The sequence below is a fragment of the Malassezia japonica genome, chromosome 1, assembly GCF_029542785.1.
Source record: "Malassezia japonica chromosome 1, complete sequence".
Lineage (NCBI taxonomy): Eukaryota > Fungi > Basidiomycota > Malasseziomycetes > Malasseziales > Malasseziaceae > Malassezia > Malassezia japonica.
The window spans coordinates 854,612-872,043 of record NC_083370.1 but is presented as its reverse complement, the minus strand read 5'-3'; the positions used below and the strand labels follow the sequence as shown (position 1 = coordinate 872,043).

The following is a 17,432-nucleotide window of genomic DNA, read 5'->3' as shown; positions in this document are numbered from 1 at the left end:
AAAAACGTCTTAGTGCCAGGCCCATGAGCTGGTATCGGGGCCATAGGGTGAAGTCATGAAATTATCGAATCGGGATGATGTTTTGTGCCGTAAGGAGCGATGCACTTCAACGTGCCTCGGCAGAATACGCGTGCTCTGCTGATGCATAGGAATGCGGGGTTTGAGTAGTGGCAACGAAAACGTGGTGGTTCCGTAATGCCCAGTTGCGTGCGTAGATGCTTGCCTTGAGAAATTTCTTGCTGGCGTATTTCTTGTACACGAACTGCTCCTCAAAGCCCGGCTCGATCAGCTTCTCGAGCAAAAGGTTGGCGCCCGGGACAAGCTGTTCTTCCGAGAACCGCGAGTAGTACACGAATGCATCATCCCACACGCCACCCAGCATACGCTTGGCAAGGTACATGCCGATCGCAGCAATCAGGCTAGGCCGCGCACGAAGGAAGCAGTGGTTCAAAAGAGTGACTTCCATGAGGAACTTGCACAGGGTGCGCGTCTGGATATCGTAATCGTCGGCCTTGGAGATGCGGCGCACCCACGAGTAGGGCGAGCAATAGGTCGAGACGTTAAAGTCGAGCGTCGACAGTACAATGCGCTCGCCTTTGAGGATCTCCTCGCGCGAGTAGCCATTCTCGGTCATAAACACAAACTCTTCGACGCTCGGCGCGAGAATCTCCTCGTACTTGGCGGCAATGAACATCGCCGTGACGCCGACGAGCTGCAGCTTGGCTAGGCTGACAATGCGTGCGCTCAGGAAACGGTCGACCAGGTTCACCGCAATCCAGAGTGTTTCCGGCAGCATGTGGTAGCGCATGTGCACTTGGAGCAGCCAGTCAATGAGGGTGGTGCGCATATGCCATTGGATCTCGTCCTGGAAGTCCATATAGTTGGGGTTGGCCATGGACTCGCGTTCGCAGCAAGCCATGTATTCAAAGATATCGGAAGCGTACTCGGCCACCATGCTAGCATCACGGGCCTCTTCGGGGTCCAATCCGAGACGCATCATCTCGTCGTCCTGCGCCGCAATCGCAGCATCCATCTGCCCAAGCTGCACGAGTTCGCGGCGCTCGGCCTGCGCAGCAAGCGCTTGCGGCGCGAGGACCGACTTTTCGTACTCGTCGCAGACTTCGGCGACACGTTGCTGCGCCTCCATCTCATGCTCGAGCGAGAGGGTGACGAGGCCGGTGGGGTCCACGTCGAGCTCCAACACAGCAAGTGCCTCGCTGTCTTCGGTCCCGAGGCTGTCGGAGGAATGCGATGCGCTGACGCGCTCGCCAAGCGACGAAGGCGGCGAGGCAACTTGGTGTGCGCGGAGGTGGTCTGCGGCGTGCGAAGAGAGACCCGAGTCGGTGGTCATCGACACGTCCTGCACTCCGGCAGGCTCAGATGCCACGGGGAGCGCAATAGGAGCGCGTGCGGATGCTTCAGGAACGCTGTGAGAGGCCGGGGGAGGGCGCACTTGCGGGCGCGCAGCGACGTCCTCGGCAGACAGCGCGCTGCCGAGCGCCGTAGCGCGGCGCATCGGCAGCGTGGTCGTCGTGGGTGGCGGCTGCGACGGACGCTGTGTTTCTTTTGTCTTGCCCTGCTGGGTGATATACTAGCGGTCAGCCATGGGTATGTATCGTACCTGATGAGTGCGTTCGCGGTTGCTCACGTCTGCAAGGGCCGCACGCGGAGCGCGTGGCTGTACCATTTGCTTGGTATTGGCAACGAGCGAAGGCTGCGCCGCGCCGAGGCGGGCTGGGCGAGCACGAGAAGTAGGGTCCATTACCGGTGCAGAGAGCGGTCAATCGCGCAAATGGGGTGCAGGAGCAGCACCACGAAACGAAAGAGACGATGAGCAGGTGCGTGTGCAAGCCACGCACGCTCAAGAGGGACCAGGAGGGAGCTGTTGGCACGCAACAACAGCGACGAGGGACAAAGGGTAGAGTGAGGGAGCACTTGACCGGAGGCGCAATCCAAAGCACGGCGGGGCTAGGCTGGAATCCGCTTTTGGTGCGCTCCGCGGTCGATTGGACGTGCTGGCTAAGTTGACCCTCCGTCTACTGTTGCGTATTTGCGACACTAAATCGGCTGCTAGTGATGCATCACAATCTTTAATCCCAGCACCTGACGCGCCTGTTGCAGGCCCGCACGAAATCTAGCTCGTCAGGGTTTCGCCAATGCCTGGGCACAGTGCCTGCACGGCGTCGCGAATAGGTCCATCCATCTGGTTCTTGGCCCATGCACTCTGTGCGCATGGCCAGCACCAGACGACCCTGTCCGCACACTGAATGCGCTACATCGGATGAGCAACCCATCGTGTCACATCCGAAGCTGCATGCAAATGCACGAGATGCGGCTAATTCCAGGCGGTTCACGGAGAATGTGCTGCGCGCGTACCTGCAAACGATATTTCCTGCGCGTCCGCTTGGCCCATATATCACGTGGAAATTCTGCGCCTCGCTGCACCTCCACGCGCCCCAGTGGAGGACACTGCGCTGACGCTTGGCACCATGGCGCGCAGGACCGCGGCACAAAGTCGAGCTATGCCGCTTCGGGCACGCGCGCGGACGCAACCGACGCGCGCCGTATCCGAAGCGGAATCAGCTGCGCGCCGAGAGCGAAGTGCGATCCTCACGCAGCAACGACGTCACCGGCGGCTCCTAGAATTGGGCGCAACATGCTTCCCCAGGGAACGGACCGCAGTACAGGAACCGGGGGTCGCTACTGAACAGGCAATCTCACATGTCTTGCTGCAGTCGGCGTCAGATGCCAATGCCCCACCCGTTGCACAAGATCGACAGGTGAATCGAACCAGTGCAAGCGTTCGTCGCTTGCTCGCCACGCGGCGCGGCGCCAACGCCTTACTCGAAGAAGCCGCAAGTTTGGGGCAGCTGCAGTCCATGCCGGACTTTGTGCTCCCAGCCGGAAGATACCCCGCACGTCCGCTCTGTGGCGTATGTGGCTACTGGGGCGACCTGCGCTGCATGTCGTGTGGCGAGCGATTCTGTTGCAACCGCTGCGGATTGATGTATGTATGCTCCTACTTACCCAGCCACAAGGAAACGCGCTGTGAGCGTCCAGTATGGTAGTGTGCCTGCTTACGCATCGGCAGGCATGCCGAGCGTAAAGGTGGGGCTCTTGTCGAGCCACCAGCGCATCGCCTCTTCACGCGTGGACGCATTCATGTCGCCAAGCGCCTCAAAGGTCGCCTCGACCAGCTCGCTCCGCGCTTGGCTCCCTTGGGGGAGCAACAGGATTTGCGCACTGACCTTGGTCAGCAGCGAGCGCAAAAGGACCAGATTCACGTGGGAAATGAGCGACGCAAGCGCATGCGTCAGCACACGGACACGGTCGTTTTGCGCGTCGCCGAGACGCGCGTGGCTGATGTCCTGGTCGACCTGCTCCACGCACCACCACGCCAGCGAGTCGCTGCGGTCTGACAGCGAGGCGACGACCGTGTCCAGCGCCGTGGTCAGCTGCGTCTCGCTGAGGTGCGTGGGGTAGCTGCGCAGCAGCAAGTGTACATAAAAGGGAGCGAGCTCCAACGTGCAAGGGCTTTGAGCAGTGTACAGCGCCAGGATGACCGAGTGCGCCGACTCGAACGCGTCCTGGAAGCTCGTGTCTTGCAGGTAGGGGCGGCACATGGGCAGGATCAGGTGGTCGATCATGGCGTTCGGCACCTCGCTCACCAGCTGCTCGGCGACCAGCAAAAAGTAGGTCGTGTGGATGCGCTGGCCAAAGGTCGCGGCCTGCGCCGACTGGGCGCCAGGCGCGTCGCTGCCTAGTACGGACGCAGCCAGCGCCGCCGTGAGCTGCGTGCACGCCTCGGGGTCACGGCTCAGCACGTCCAGCGCCGAGTAAAAGACCTTGCGGTAGGACTCAAAGCCGTCCAGGCCGAACGACGACGTAATGAAGTAGAGGGGAAGGTAGACGTGCACCACATCGGTCATGATACGCAGGTAGGGCGCAGGCGTGTTGCTCGTCGCCATCGCCTCCCAGCCGTTCAGCTTGGGGGCGTTGCGCGCTGGCGCATAGGTCTCGCTCGGCGAGGGGCACCGCTCCACAACCGCGTTCGTCACCGCATCCAGCACCATCGTCACGGCGAACAAGAAGGTCTTGAACACCTGCCAGACGGCCGTCGTGCGGGGGTGGCTCAGGGGATCGATGCCGTCTTTTTCCACACCAGCGAGCTTGCTCGAGCACCATGCGTGGTCGAGCTTGGCACTGATGGTCTGCAGCGTGACTAGGATCTGCATATCGCTCTCGCCAAGCATCTGCTCGACCTGCGCAGGGTTCAACGCAAGGCTCTGGCGCTGCAGCGCGCTCGCCAGCAGCCGCGAAATGGGCCCTGCGAGGCTATACAGGGGATGGTCCTGCACGGCTGAAGTCCACGCAACGCACCGCGCGTGCTCGCCGACGACGACCTGGCCGTCTTTTTCGCCCAGGTCGGCAAACAGGCCATCCAGGGAGTGTGTGTTGGATGCACAGCCAAACACGTCGAGCAGCGCAGGGAACGCAGACTGGATCCACAGACTGTCGTCCACAAGTTGCATCTGCGCCTCGGGGAGGATATCGACACACTGCGCGGCCATCGCGAGCGCCGCAAGCCGCGCGCCGTGCACGGCGCGCGACGTCTTTTCTTCGCTCACGGCCTGGAGCAGCTGCGCACACGACGCAGCCCACTCTGACTGCAGTGTACCAGAGAGGCGGCGCAGGTGGAAAGGGGGCGCGCGCGCGCGCTGCTTGTCGTTCTGCTTCTTGCGCTGGGTGCGGGCACTCTCGATGCCGCGCAATAGGCCTGTGAGGAGCGTGAGCTTTGGCAGAAGCGTCGCAGAGCGAGAGCCATGCGCCTCGAGTGCCTGGTGGATGCCGTCGAGCACCGCGCGCACCCATGCGCTCATTTCGCCCGGCGCCGACTGCGGTGCATGGCGGCCGACGTTGTCGGTGATGAGTGAGATGCGCTCGTCGACGGCAAAGAGCAGCGCCTGCACTAGGGATGTAGCGCGCGTCACAAGTACCTGCGCAGCATCTTTCCGGGCAGGTGGCGTCCAGAGCGACGGCGAGGTCACCAGGACCTGGGCGAATTCGGTGACGTTCGGCAGCGCCATCGCCGACAAGTAGAGTCCGATCGAGCCGTACAGCGCATTGCGGTCCATCGCTTCGAGTTGGTTCGCATTCGCAGACGGCGAGAGGAGCAGCCGACGCAGCGACTGGTACGCCGCGTCGCTCCCGGTCGGCGTCCGCTTCGCGCTCCGCCGGAACTTGGGCATGGTCTGGGGAAGCACGTGGCAGTGGAGGCGCGAGTTGGCGAAATTTGGCCATTTCTAGCATGCCGAAGCGCACGCCAGGGACGCCGAGCAAGAAGGCGGCGAATGCGCCGTTTGCCAAATTTGCCGAGAATACCACGTCACCGGTCGCAAGTAGCAGCTCATCTCCTAAGCCATGGGCAGGGCGGACGAGCTCGCCGCGCGTGAGCCGTGAGGAGCCGCGCGATCCCCACGACGCGTTCCTGCTGCCCCGCACCTCGGAGCAGACGCAACACCGGCGGCTACGCACGCTGCTAGCCGACTTTGTCCGGGAGACGACCGAGTGGGAGGAGGTGCACACGCTGGACGGGATTAAATGGGCCTCGGACGCGAAGCAGACCTGGGAGGAGATGGCAAGGTACGTCGCTACGCTGATGCAGCCTCCTGCGGCGCCCGGAAAGTGCATCCAGCGATGCGCCACCCGCCGATATGGACGACGAAAAGCTGCGTGCGAGCCTGATTCCCCTGCTACAAAACCTCGAGCAGAGCACGGTGCAGCTGCACAAGATGGTCGAGCGCCTTGTACGTCTACGTTCTCACCAGAAAAAACACGCAGCGCGCATCACGGCGCTGTCTGACATGGGCACAGATCTCTTGATCGAGACGGCCGACGGCGGGCGCGAGAGCGCGGCGTTTGTCGACCCAATGTGGGCGACGTGGACGATGGACCAGTTTGGTACGCTCCGACGCTCACACAGTCCTTGCTATCCGCTCGCTCGCACAGCAGTATGCGGTTTCTACCGCCGAGATTGCCGCGCTCGTGCCGCGCCTTTGTGACGCGAGTGACGACCCGGCGATGCTTGCCAAGAAACGCGCGGCGCTCGAAGAGTTTGTGCGTCTACCTCACCTACATCCATCTGGGCTGTCTGGCACAGCTCCTGCGTTTGGCGCGGATGCGAGTCTCGCGACTGGCGTCAGCCGCCATTTCCTCGAGCACGTTTGCGAGGCCGAAGTCCGGGGCTGGGCCTAGCCCGATCGGTAGAATATCGGGGAAGACAAAGAAAGTAGGACAAAGCGCACAACGTGCTCGCCGTGCGGGTGTCCTTCCGACGATGTGGCCCGCGCCCGACGACCTGGCGCCTACACAGACTTCAGTGGACCAGCGGAGCACGGAGGATGCGATCTACGAGCTGATCGCGCCGCATACCGGCGCCGGGGCGCAGCCACTGCCGCCGCTCCGCCGCGACGAGCACGCGGCCTTTTTGCTGCGTATTCTCGAGCCGCTGCCTGCGCCGTACGTCGCCTTTGACTCGAACCGCGCGTGGCTCATCTACTGGATTGCCCACTCGCTCGACCTGATGGGCATGCCGCTCACCGGCGCGCTGCAAGCACGGGCCATCTCGACGCTGCTGCACTTTCAAGACAAGGTCAAGGGCGGGTTCGGGGGAGGGCCCGGGCAGATGGGCCACCTCATGAGCACCTACGCAGCGGTTTGTGCTTTGGCGATCGTCGGCGGCCCCGGTGGCTTGCCGACCGACGAAGACGTGGCCCACGGGCGCAGCGTCGACGTCGGCCGCGGGGGCTGGGACTGCATCGAAAAAGAGGCGCTGTACGAATGGATGATGCGCCTCAAGCAGCCCGACGGCTCTTTTCTCGTGCACGAGCAAGGCGAGATCGATGTGCGCGCGACGTACTGCGTGATCAGCATTGCGAGTCTCCTGGGCCTCGTCACCGACGAGCTGCTGGCCGGTGTCGGCGACTATATCGCGAGCTGCCAGACCTACGAAGGCGGCTTTGCGGCGATGAGTTGCGCCGAGTACGTTGCGGACGGTGCACGCGTCGCACCGCTGCAGCCCGTGGCGCAGCAGCACCCCCAAGGCGAGGCGCACGGCGGCTACGCCTTTTGTGCCTTTGCGTCGCACGTCCAGCTCGCGCTCCTCGGCCGTGCGGGCCCGGTGGACACGGACGCGCTGCTGCGGTGGGCAACTTCCCTCCAAGGCTCTTTGTACGAAGGCGGCGGCTTCCGCGGGCGCACCAACAAGCTCGTCGACGGCTGCTACGGCTGGTTCTGTGGCGGCGGCCTGATGACATGCCTCGAGGGCCTGATGCTGCCGCCCCACGATGCTGTTCACGACGCGGACGACGACACGGGCTCGTGGGAATCGCTCAGCGAGCATGACGGCGACCTGCTCGACCGCGCCGCGCTCCAGACCTATATCCTGGCCGTGGCCCAAGCCCCCCGCGGCGGCCTGCGCGACAAGCCCGGCAAGCGGCCGGACGCGTATCACACGTGCTACAACCTCTCTGGCCTGTCCATGACGCAGCACCGCCTGCGTCCGAGCCCGTCCGCCGTGGCGTCGGCCGCGGCCGCCTGCCCCTCGTCCGATGCGCTGCTCCGTGCGTGCTATTCGCAAAGCCTCGGGTGGGCGGTGCAGGCGGCGGGCGGCTCAGACGCGGTGCATGCGACGCACCCTCTCTTTAACGTTGCGCTTCCTCACGCCGAGCGCATTATGAGCTACTGCTATACATAGCTACAGGTCGTAGCGCGCGAGAATCTCTTCCGCGACCTCCGTCTCGTGCTTCTTGCCCTTCCGCGTGTCCATGCGCAGCTGGAGCGTGTACACCATGCCCGTAAGCATCTCGTGGTGCTTCGCGAGGGTCTCTTCCATGTCCTTGGTGAGCGGGTAGCCCTCCTCGTCGACGCCCGCGTTGATCTGGTCCTCGATCGCGCGGATGTCTTCCTGGGTGCCCTTGATGAGGAACATTTCCGCCTCTTCAGTCGCCTGCATCGCCTTGGCGGGATTCTCGCTGAGGACCTTTTCTGCGACCTCGCGCGCCTCGACGGCACGCGCAGCGATCGCGCTGCCCCACTTGTCGCCGATGAGATCCTGCATCTGGTCGATGAGCATCTGCTCGGTGATCGGCCCCTTGTGCTCCTTCTTCTCCGCCGCAGTTCCCTTTTCGCCGAGCTTGCGGCTGGCGCGGCGGATCGCATCAATCTTGCGCTTGGCCGCAAGGCGCTCCTTCTTGCGCTTCTCCGCCTCCTGGCGCTCGGTCTCTGGGTCGCTCGTCTCGCCGAGCTTCTCGCCGAGGCGCACCGCGGCCTCGACCTCCTCGTCGGACATGCCCTTGCGCTTGAACTGCTCGATCGGCACATCGCCCTCGGCGCGGCCCTTTTCAGTCGGCGGCACGTCCGCCTCGGGCTCCGCCGGCGTCTCGGGCTCCTCGGGCGCGACCTTGCCGTCGATCGCCTCGTCGAGCCAGCGCTTAATGTGGCGGTACTTCATCGAGCCGCGGTACTTGTGCAGGGTCGGCGAGCCAGCGCCGCCCGACACGACGTACAGCGCCGGGACGCTGCGGATGTCGAGCGAGACGCCGAGCACGTCCTTGGCCGCCTTGAACGCCTCCTCCTTGGTCGCATACAGGTACCCAAACGGCACGTGGCCGCGGAAGTCGAGCGCGAGCGAGCGGTACATCGGCGAGGACTTGGACTTGGGCGAGATCAACAAGACCACGCGGTCGTCCGCGTACTTGTTCACGAAATCCTTGAGCTTCTTCGGCTCGAGGCGCTTGACGGCCTCGGCAGGCAGCGCACTCACGACGTACTCGGAAATCGCCTTGGCCGTGCGCTCGCCGTTGTAGTCGCGCGGCACGCGCTTCTTGGTCGCAGGGAAGAGCTTCAGCGTGGGGAAGCCGCGGATGCCATACTTGGCACAGAGGGGCTCACTGCCTTTGTCTTCACAGTCCACGTACGTGATCTTCACCACACCGTCGAGCTCCGACGCGACACGCACGTAGTGCGGCACGAGGTTCTTGCAGTGGCCGCACCACGGCGCAGTGAAGGCGACCATCGTAGGCTTTTCGATGCTCATGACCTCCTTGTCAAAGTTGCTCATGTCCAGCTTCTGCACCGGGCCCTTGGGCGAGAAGAGCGCCGCTTGCACGGCGCCCACTAGCAACGCGCAACTGAGAGCAACACGCATGTTGGCGAGAACAGAGCGTCGACGTGGAAGCCACGTGGCCTTTTCCACCATGCTCGTGCGGCCGCGGCGCGTGCGGTTCGTGCACTCGAGTGCGGCGCCGTTGGCGGCGTACGTAGGAGCGCGCGAGAGTACCCGCGCGGCATCGTACGGAACCTATGACCAGAGCGGGTCGAACATGCAGCTCGATCCGCGCGGCGTCGACTACGGCCTGTTTGAGCCGCCGTCGGACGAGTACGTAGCGACCCGAGCGAATGCGCTGCGCGTGGACACGACCCTCTCGCCGCAGATTGCGCTGCTGCAGCGGCTGCTGCGTGAGAAGGAGTGGGAGGATGCGCGGCGCTCGCTCGAGCAGCTGCAGACGCTGCACACGCCGCTCGACGTGCCGCTCGTCGAGTACTTGCATGCCGCACAGTACTTTGCGGCGACGCGCGAGCCGGAAGCCGCGCTGCAGTGGCTTATGCTCGCTCCGCATGCCTCCAAGCTGGAGGCGAATGCGCGCAAAGGACGCTGGGCGTACGACCAGGCCGTGCACTGGCTCTGCGAGAGCGACGCATCGCACCAGCGCCAAGCATGCATCCTCGCCGCCGCGGGGGGATACCGGTCCGCACTCACGACCGGCATGACGCATCTCTACCGCACTGGGCAGTGCGGTGATGCCGCCGAGTTTTGGGAGCGCGTCGCCGCATCCTATGTGCCGGTGACGCCTGCGCAAAAGGAGGCGCACCTCGCGCGCTTGTACAATCGCGTCGTGCGCGCCATGGCGCGAGGGGGTTCTATAGACGCCGCGCGCGAGTGGGCGGCGTCGAGCGCGTACACGCTCGACGCCGCGTCACACGCGCTCTTGGAACCGGCGCCTGCGGCGCCCAAAGGCCGCTCCACGGAGCAGGCGGCGCTCGACGTGCGCCTCAAGGATGCGGTCGCTGCCGAGGACCTCGCGCATGCGCGGCACCTCCTTCTGCGCGCGCAAACCGCGCCGGGCGTCGAGGCCCTCGCCATCTTTCTCGCGGCCGCCGGGCGGCACACAGCGATCGACGTGCCCCGCGACGCAAAGCAGCGCGGCACGCTGTCTACCGGCCAGTTTCTGCGCCCGGTCCGCCGCGCAATCCAGGCACGCGAGCGTGCGCTATGGGACACGGCGCTGCTGCGTGCGCGTGCACGCGAGCACGACTGGCACGGCGCGCTGCGCGTCTTCCAGCGGCGCTTCCAGCCGGTGAGCGGCCTGGACGCTGCGCTGCTGCAGGCGGCCGAGCGCATTCCTCATACCCCCCAAAACGGCTCGCACGCCGCGTCGTCGCTTGCAAACAGCGACGGGCGCCGCGCCGAGCACCGCAGTATCAAACTGCGGCACCTCGCGACGCCGTACACCATCGCGCTCGTCCTGCGTGCGCTGGTGGCGTGCTGCGAAAAAGACACGGCGCTCGTCCAGCGTCTGTACACGCACTGCGTACGGCACCTCGCGCCGCAGCACCTGTCTGCGCGCGTCTTTGAGGCGCTGATCCCCGCACTGAGTGCCGCCGACCCTGCGGCGTTTGTGGCGCCGAGCGGCGGCTTTTGGACCGTGCTGCGCGACATGCGCGCGGCGCACGTCACGCCCCGCGCGACGACCTGGACGCTGCTGCTGCAGGCGCTTGCGCGCGACGGCTCGCATTCCAGCTGGCAGCTCCTCGTGTCGCTCCTGCAGCGCATGGGCGGCGAGGCGTCCGAGCTGCCCGCGCACCTCGACCTGCCGCGCTCGACGCCCGGCGTGTATGCCGGCGTGCTGCATGTGCTGCCCCGCGACGCGACCGGCACGGCGCGGGCGCGGCAGCTGCGCAATCTCGTGCGTGCGGCAGCGGACAAAGGCCTCGAGACCGACTATGGGCCGTTGCAAGAACAATTAAAGCAGCTTGAAAAGTAACTAGGCGGTAGTGCCCTCGAGGTGGTGCACATAGTCTACACGTTTAATGGGATGCAGCATCGACGGCGCGCGGCACACGTTCTCGCCAGCCTTCCAGCCCATGTACAACTCCTTGGAGTGCTGCGAGTGGTAGTAGAAGGACGAGTCCTTGTGCAGGTTCTCGTTCTTCTTCTCGTAAAAGTTTTGGCGATTGAGTAGACTCTCCAGCTCGCGCGGATCCCACTCGTGGCGGAAGTAGATGGGATGCGGCGCAAACACGCCCTTGAATGGCAGATCCAGGCTGTAGGTGAAGCCGGCCGTGGGGTAGAACGAGTGGTCCTCGGACCGCTCGAGCTGCGAATGGAGGACGAGCGTCGTGGGCCACGCCTCGCAGTGGAGCGACTTTTTCGCCTCGGCGTTGACGACGTTCATCGCCTCGAGCAAGCCGCGCGAGAAGCGCATGTTGGTACCGATCGACGCGCGGCGGTCCGTGTTGCGGCCCTTGGGGTAGTTCTGCACGTCGTGCGTCCAGTACCAGCCCGAGCCACGGGGGTCAAAGATCGGACCGAGGGTGATCATGTCCGCCTCCAAGCCCGTACCGCTCGTCTCGGTGGGAGGGTTGCGCCAGTTGTTCTCCGAATCCGTGGCGTTGCGCACGTACCACGTGTCGTACTTGTTCATGCCGGGCACGAGCGGCTCGCGGCGCGCGTACTCCTCGATGCCCTCGAAAAAGTCGAGGTAGTTGCCAATGTACCGCACGTCCATCTCCCAGTTGTACACGTAGTCGTACTCTTGGTGGTCGAGCCAGAACTTTTGCACGGCCATCAGGCACGAGCGGTACGAGGTCTGGGCAATCATGTTGTTGATAAACTTGCCGGGCAGGCCAGCGTACAGCACCTCGAGCTCCTTCTCCGTCCAGAACTCGACCAGGCCCCAGAACTCGCGGGGGACGGACGAGACAAGCACCCGGTACCGGTCCCACTCGCTCGTAAAGATGGACAGCGTGGGGTTCTTCACCTCGACCAGGATGCGGATGTCGTACGGCGTGTTGGGGTTGTTCAGCGAGAGCTCACTGATGAGCGCACGCAGGTTTAGGATATCGTCCTCGCGCCAGGGGTAGCCTTCGTAGCTGCGCATCACCAGTGCAGTGCGCTTGTAGTGGGGGTTCGTGCGGTAGATCTTGGACGCGTCCGTGTCCAAGTTCCCTTGGCCGGTCGAGGTGCTCGGCGCGGGGTTCTTGTCCACCGGCGCACTGCTGTTCCACCCGCGCTCGGCGAGGCGCTGCGCATAGCAGTCATCCATCAGCTGGCGCCAGTCGGGGACATAGACTTCCTCGTTGCTGCGCGCATTGTAGCGCGCCAAGTCCTCACGCAGCCGGTCCTCCCAGATGCGCACAGGCACGGTGGGGTCGCGCGGCAGACCGTGCAACGGGTCGTAGCCGAGGCGCTCGCGCGTCTCGTTCAGCGACGCGACGCGCGGCCTCTTGTGCCCGATCGGCTGGGGATTGTCGGGATCCTCGTCGTAGATCACTTGCACATTCGCCGTGGGCAGCAGCTCGTCCGGCAGGCGGTAGGTGATGTTGAGGGCCTCATCGGTGTACATCTCGTAGCGCTCCCGGTAGGTAATGCACTGCTCCTCGTCGAGGCCCACGAGCTTGTGGTCACCCACAATCGCGCGGGGGTGCGAGTCGGGCGTCGGATGCGCGCTCTGCGGCGAGAGCGGCACGACACGCGCGTGGGGGCCGGGGCACTGGTGCATCTTGGGGGGGATGATGGGGTGCTTGGGCCGCACATGGATCCACTCGCCTTTCGCGTCGAGCGGGACTTGCGCATTGGGGTTGATGCTGCGTCAGTAGGGGCACGTACCGGTAGTAGGCCATCTCGCGCCACTCGGGGCGGCTCATGTTGAAAATCAACATGGCGGCCACCGAGCCGAGCACGCCGATGCACACGATCGCCTTCCACCGCGCAAGGATACCATGCACAGCGTATAGAAGAAGTACGGGAATCATGCCAGACACGCCAAGGCGGTCGTACATGCGCGAGTCGCGCGTTCCTCGCGGCTCGAGGAAGGGCTGCGACACATGGCTTGGCAGCTCCGCCTCGTCCGTGTCCGACACACCCACCGACTCGTACGGCCGGAACTGGAAGCGCTGCGACAGCGTCGCTCCATTGTAAGCATCTTCGCTAGGGACAGACACCGGCGTGTCTGCCCCGTCGCTCTTCATACGCGCCGACCCATTCGAGGTCATCGCCTTCGTCACGTCCGCACAATGCCGAGTTGCGACTTCGGCCGACCGCCCGTGGGTCCAAACCTCCACTGTAAAAAAGTTCCGAAGGCTAAGGAGGGGCAGCGGACGAACCGGCTATCAACAGTAGGCAGCAGATTACGAGCGCGAGGAGTGCGCAACGTGGCGTTTCGTAGCACGCAGGCTCTCTGCAGCAAGGGACGCGTCTTGATCAATATCCAGGGTAGAGTCAGGGTTCAACTGGCGCGGCGCGCGCTTCCGGCGCGGCGTCGCATAAGGCAGCTCGCTGCCGGTGTCATCAGCCACATTATCGCTCACAGTCTCTTCCGTGTCTGGGGCAGCGGCATCGGATGCGCGGGGAACGCGCTTGCGGCGGGGGCGCTCGCGCGACGTGCTGCGCTTCTTGCGACGCGTCCGACGGGGGGGACTCTCTTCGAGCTCGTCCTGGTACTCGTCGTGCTTGTCGCTCGCCATTTCCGACGTGCTCGGCCAGCTGCCTTGGCCGTCCGAGACGGTGCGCTGCGTCGTGTCGGCGTCCAGCTCTTCGGGCGAGGCCCACTGCGAGCCGACGCCGGCCGTGCGGTAGGGGTCGGGGCCATAGTCCGCCACGGGGTCAATCTCGGCATCCACCCACTCGTTCGCCCGCGCATCGCGGCGCTTCTTGGTGCGCGCACGGGGCGTAGAGCTCTTGGAAGCCATCACAGGGGCCACGGCCTGCGGCGCCGTGATCGCCTGGCCGGGGACGTAGCCCATCGGCTCGGCACTCGCCACCGCGACAGGCGCAGGCGGCTGCACATTCGAAGCCGCCTCGGCAACAGGGTCGCGGTAGGCATAGCCGTTGCCGGCATAGTAGCCATCGTACGTCGCATTCTGCAGCGGCTGTGCGTACGCGTCGTACGAGTTGGCAAACGACGCAGAAGAGTCGCCGTGGGGCAGGTTGTAGTTCGACGCGACCGGCGCGCCGCCCTGCTCGTACATGCGAGACGGACTCGGCTCCGTCTTGCGCGGCTTGGACGACCAGCGTGCCAAAAGCCATGCAATCAGACCAAGCAGTGCCAAACCCGCAGCACCGCCGACCGCAATACCGACGACAGCACCGACGCTGAGGTCGCTGCCGCCGACACCCGAGCCGCCCGTCGCATTCTTGTTGCTCGCATTCGGCAGCGCCGCCGTGCTCGAAGTCGCAAGCGATTGGATCGTCGAATGGGCATTCTGCGTCTGCGAGGAGGCCGTCGAGCGGCCCCTGCTGCTCGACGACGACCTGCCGCCGCCGCCGTCGCCGCCGCGGCTCGACGACTTGCCGCTCGACGATTTACCGCGGCTCGACGACGACTTGCGGCCATTAGAACTGGACTGGGGCGAATTAGTGCGCTGCGGCGTTGGCGAGCTGCTGTCTTGGTCGTCGTCATCGTCGCCGCCGCTACTCGCATTCGACGTGCCGTCGCTGGCACCGGACGGCGCCGCACCTTGGCCGAACGAGATGGTCTGCTTGCTACCACCCGAGCCACTGCCCGGCGCAGAACCAGCCGTAAAACCACTCAAGGGGTTGTATTCTGATCGGTAAGAAAATTTGCCGAAAACGTACCGCCGTTAAAGATGCGCTCGTTCTGGACGTCGAGCGCCCGATGATCGAGCGCTGTCGGGGCCGCACTCGCAGCGCGCCGCTGGCGCTGGAAGCCACGATGCGGGCCGAAATGGATCACTTGGGCCATGGTCGTGGGAGAGCGCGGTGTTGGGGCAGCGTTTCTAGATACCTTCACCGCTGCCGCTAGCCCTGCCAAAATGGCGCAGGACAGGGGGTGCGTGCGCGTCGCGGTTGGTGCAAGTTAAAGTGGTCTACAGCCAATCATGCGCGCTTATGCAAGTTCTCTGCAAGTGGCACCGCATAGATCCCCACTTCCAGTCGATCTACGCGGGCTCTTGCTGCAAATTAAGGAGGCGAACGAAAAAGCAGGAGGCGAGTTGCATGCAGCTACTATCCTTATCCAGTTGAGGGTACAGCGACGCCTCGGATCGCCGGCGCAGCACTTCGCGGCCAGGATCACTTGGACCCGATGGGTAAGTAGGGCAAGGTACTAGATGCTTTTTTCGACTTGTAGTCTCGCCAGCACGTAGTGCCGAAGCAGTAGATACCTTGTTCAGTCTTCATGCCGACATACTCCGCGCTACCGGCACTGCCATGCGTGTCGAGTCGATGTGGGGTGCATCTGCCTGCAGCGCCGAGGAAGGGTGGGTGTGGGGCGGACCCATGTGTTCAAGAAGTCACATTTGACATAACTTCTGATTTTATTCTCCCGTCGTCTAGTTGGTTTATGACACGGTGCTTATAGAGGTTCTAGCCCCTGTGACGGCCCGCTTTACTGCGGATAGAAACGCCGTTGTCCGGGGTTCGAGTCCCCGCGGGAGAATTTTTTCCGACACACGGGCCACCACCCACCCGCTTACCAAGCAAGAGTATAGAGAATTCACGCAGTTTAGCGGCCAGCATGGACCTCGTGAACGCGGTCCTGCGGCGCCCAGGGCGCGCCGTTGCTTTTGTTTTGTGCACATGGGCGGGCGCATGGAGTGTGTATTATGTGTTTCAAGAGAGTCACAGGTGCCTCGCGCTCCAGAAGCGCCGGAAGCGCCATCCTCTGCGCACTCGCTCTCACGAAAACGACGCGGAGTGGTTCGGTCAGGCGGATCAACTAGAGCGCAAGCACATCCCGAAACGGTTCGGAACGTTGACATTCCTTGGCCGCTACCTGAATGTCACGCCAGAATGGCGCGAACAGGGCTTATGGGAGTGGGTCTGGTGGAAATTGGTCCACACCGCCCTCTATCACGGCCGCTTTGGCTGGGACGGAGGCCTGGCGCGCGACCAGGCCACGGAAGAGGGCCGCAAACGCATCGAGGAGCTGCTTCCTGTTGTCCCGCTGGATTCCAACCGGCTTTGGAGTACAAAGAGCGACGACAAGGCGGGATTGACGCACGTGTCGCACGACGGCATCACATATACGTGGTACGTGCATCTACTGACCCCAGGATCGGGCAAAGTACCTGTATTATCCAGCTCCAAGGCGTGACCTTCCTGACGGACCCCGTCTTTGGCGAGCAGCCGCTGGAAAGTGTCATGAGTCCGAAGCGCATGCGGCCCATGCCTTGTGCGATTGAAGACCTAGTCCAAAGCGGCTCGATCGATTTTATCCTGCTCTCCCACAAGTATGTTGTCCGACTGACCCAGCCACTTTGATCACCTCGACTTGAGAATCATCCCCCAAATTGCGCCGGAAACGCAGTGGATTGTTCCGACCGGCGTCGCTCCTCTGCTGGTAAAGAGCGGCGTGAATCCCAACCACATTCATTCGCTGGGCTGGTGGGACGATGGCACCTACACGTGCGAAGTCGGTGTGCCCGCGTCCCACGAGCCGACGCGCGTTTCTCTAGCGGTGGATATCACCGCGGTGCCGGCGAGCCACTGGAGCGCACGGACCTTGCTGGATACCAATGCGAGTCTGTGGAACTCGTACGTGGTGCGGCTCAACGACCGCCACCACCTCCCCGGTGCATTCTTTTTCTGTGGAGACTCCGGGTACAGTCCGACGCTGTACCAATCCATTGGGCGGATGTATGGCCCCTTTGACCTGGCTACGATCCCGATAGGCTCCTACGAGCCACGCTGGCACCTGAGTCTACAGCACATGGACCCCCATGGCTCGGTGCACGTCGCGCAAGACATTGGCGCGCGGCACAGCTTTGGCATGCACTGGGGCACATGGTCGATGAGCGGTACGTTTTCCTTCTTACCTAGATGAGCACTGGGATGACCCTCCCAAAGACTTGGCCAAGGCGCTCGAGGCCGAAAAGCTCCCCAGCTCGTTTCTGCGCACGGTGCCGTTTGGCGAGACGTTTCGTATTCCTATGTAGCATGCGGAACGAGGCGAGGTGCTAATGAGAAGCAGTCGCTCAGTTAGCGTGCTGCCGCACCGGCGATCCGTGATCCCGGCGCAGCTTGATCTACCTCGTAGCCAGCCCTGTCCGGCATCGAAGACAGGGCGCAGCACTGCTGCGGCATAAGAGGTGCTGACAAGACCGTAGTCACTGACGTAGTCGCGCTCGTG

At 63.7% G+C, this 17,432-nt stretch overlaps 9 protein-coding genes and 1 non-coding gene across 10 annotated transcripts; 5 read left to right on the top strand and 5 right to left on the bottom strand.

Annotated features, from left to right (window-relative positions):
• Positions 1-106: 106 nt before the first annotated feature.
• Positions 107-1,687, bottom strand: CLB4 (B-type cyclin; the record flags this gene model as incomplete). Its single annotated transcript, XM_060264471.1, has 2 exons — positions 107-1,579; positions 1,622-1,687. 2 exons carry the CDS (start codon positions 1,685-1,687, stop codon positions 107-109), a joined length of 1,539 nt encoding a protein of 512 aa, XP_060120454.1.
• A 1,390-nt stretch (positions 1,688-3,077) lies between these two features.
• MJAP1_000501 (uncharacterized protein) lies at positions 3,078-5,249 on the bottom strand (the record flags this gene model as incomplete). The annotated part of the gene is made up of 1 exon (XM_060264470.1): positions 3,078-5,249. One exon carries the CDS (start codon positions 5,247-5,249, stop codon positions 3,078-3,080), a length of 2,172 nt encoding a protein of 723 aa, XP_060120453.1.
• Positions 5,250-5,308: 59 nt separating this feature from the next.
• MJAP1_000500 (uncharacterized protein) lies at positions 5,309-6,255 on the top strand (the record flags this gene model as incomplete). Its single annotated transcript, XM_060264469.1, has 3 exons — positions 5,309-5,643; positions 5,666-5,961; positions 5,984-6,255. 3 exons carry the CDS (start codon positions 5,309-5,311, stop codon positions 6,253-6,255), a joined length of 903 nt encoding a protein of 300 aa, XP_060120452.1.
• Positions 6,256-6,337: 82 nt separating this feature from the next.
• Positions 6,338-7,756, top strand: RAM1 (protein farnesyltransferase; the record flags this gene model as incomplete). Its single annotated transcript, XM_060264468.1, has 1 exon — positions 6,338-7,756. The coding sequence occupies one exon, from the start codon at positions 6,338-6,340 to the stop codon at positions 7,754-7,756; it is 1,419 nt and encodes a 472-aa protein (XP_060120451.1).
• MJAP1_000498 (protein disulfide-isomerase) lies at positions 7,757-9,208 on the bottom strand (the record flags this gene model as incomplete). The annotated part of the gene is made up of 1 exon (XM_060264467.1): positions 7,757-9,208. The coding sequence occupies one exon, from the start codon at positions 9,206-9,208 to the stop codon at positions 7,757-7,759; it is 1,452 nt and encodes a 483-aa protein (XP_060120450.1).
• Positions 9,209-9,257: 49 nt separating this feature from the next.
• On the top strand, positions 9,258-11,105 carry MJAP1_000497 (uncharacterized protein; the record flags this gene model as incomplete). The annotated part of the gene is made up of 1 exon (XM_060264466.1): positions 9,258-11,105. The coding sequence occupies one exon, from the start codon at positions 9,258-9,260 to the stop codon at positions 11,103-11,105; it is 1,848 nt and encodes a 615-aa protein (XP_060120449.1).
• MJAP1_000496 (uncharacterized protein) lies at positions 11,106-13,335 on the bottom strand (the record flags this gene model as incomplete). Its single annotated transcript, XM_060264465.1, has 2 exons — positions 11,106-12,927; positions 12,950-13,335. The coding sequence occupies 2 exons, from the start codon at positions 13,333-13,335 to the stop codon at positions 11,106-11,108; spliced, it is 2,208 nt and encodes a 735-aa protein (XP_060120448.1).
• Positions 13,336-13,470: 135 nt separating this feature from the next.
• On the bottom strand, positions 13,471-15,044 carry MJAP1_000495 (uncharacterized protein; the record flags this gene model as incomplete). Its single annotated transcript, XM_060264464.1, has 2 exons — positions 13,471-14,885; positions 14,918-15,044. 2 exons carry the CDS (start codon positions 15,042-15,044, stop codon positions 13,471-13,473), a joined length of 1,542 nt encoding a protein of 513 aa, XP_060120447.1.
• A 578-nt stretch (positions 15,045-15,622) lies between these two features.
• On the top strand, positions 15,623-15,740 carry MJAP1_000494. Its single transcript has one exon. It is a non-coding gene; the product is annotated as a tRNA-Ile (tRNA).
• A 78-nt stretch (positions 15,741-15,818) lies between these two features.
• MJAP1_000493 (N-acetylphosphatidylethanolamine-hydrolyzing phospholipase D) lies at positions 15,819-17,238 on the top strand (the record flags this gene model as incomplete). The annotated part of the gene is made up of 4 exons (XM_060264463.1): positions 15,819-16,333; positions 16,369-16,533; positions 16,556-17,100; positions 17,123-17,238. 4 exons carry the CDS (start codon positions 15,819-15,821, stop codon positions 17,236-17,238), a joined length of 1,341 nt encoding a protein of 446 aa, XP_060120446.1.
• Between the last annotated feature and the right edge of the window lie 194 nt (positions 17,239-17,432).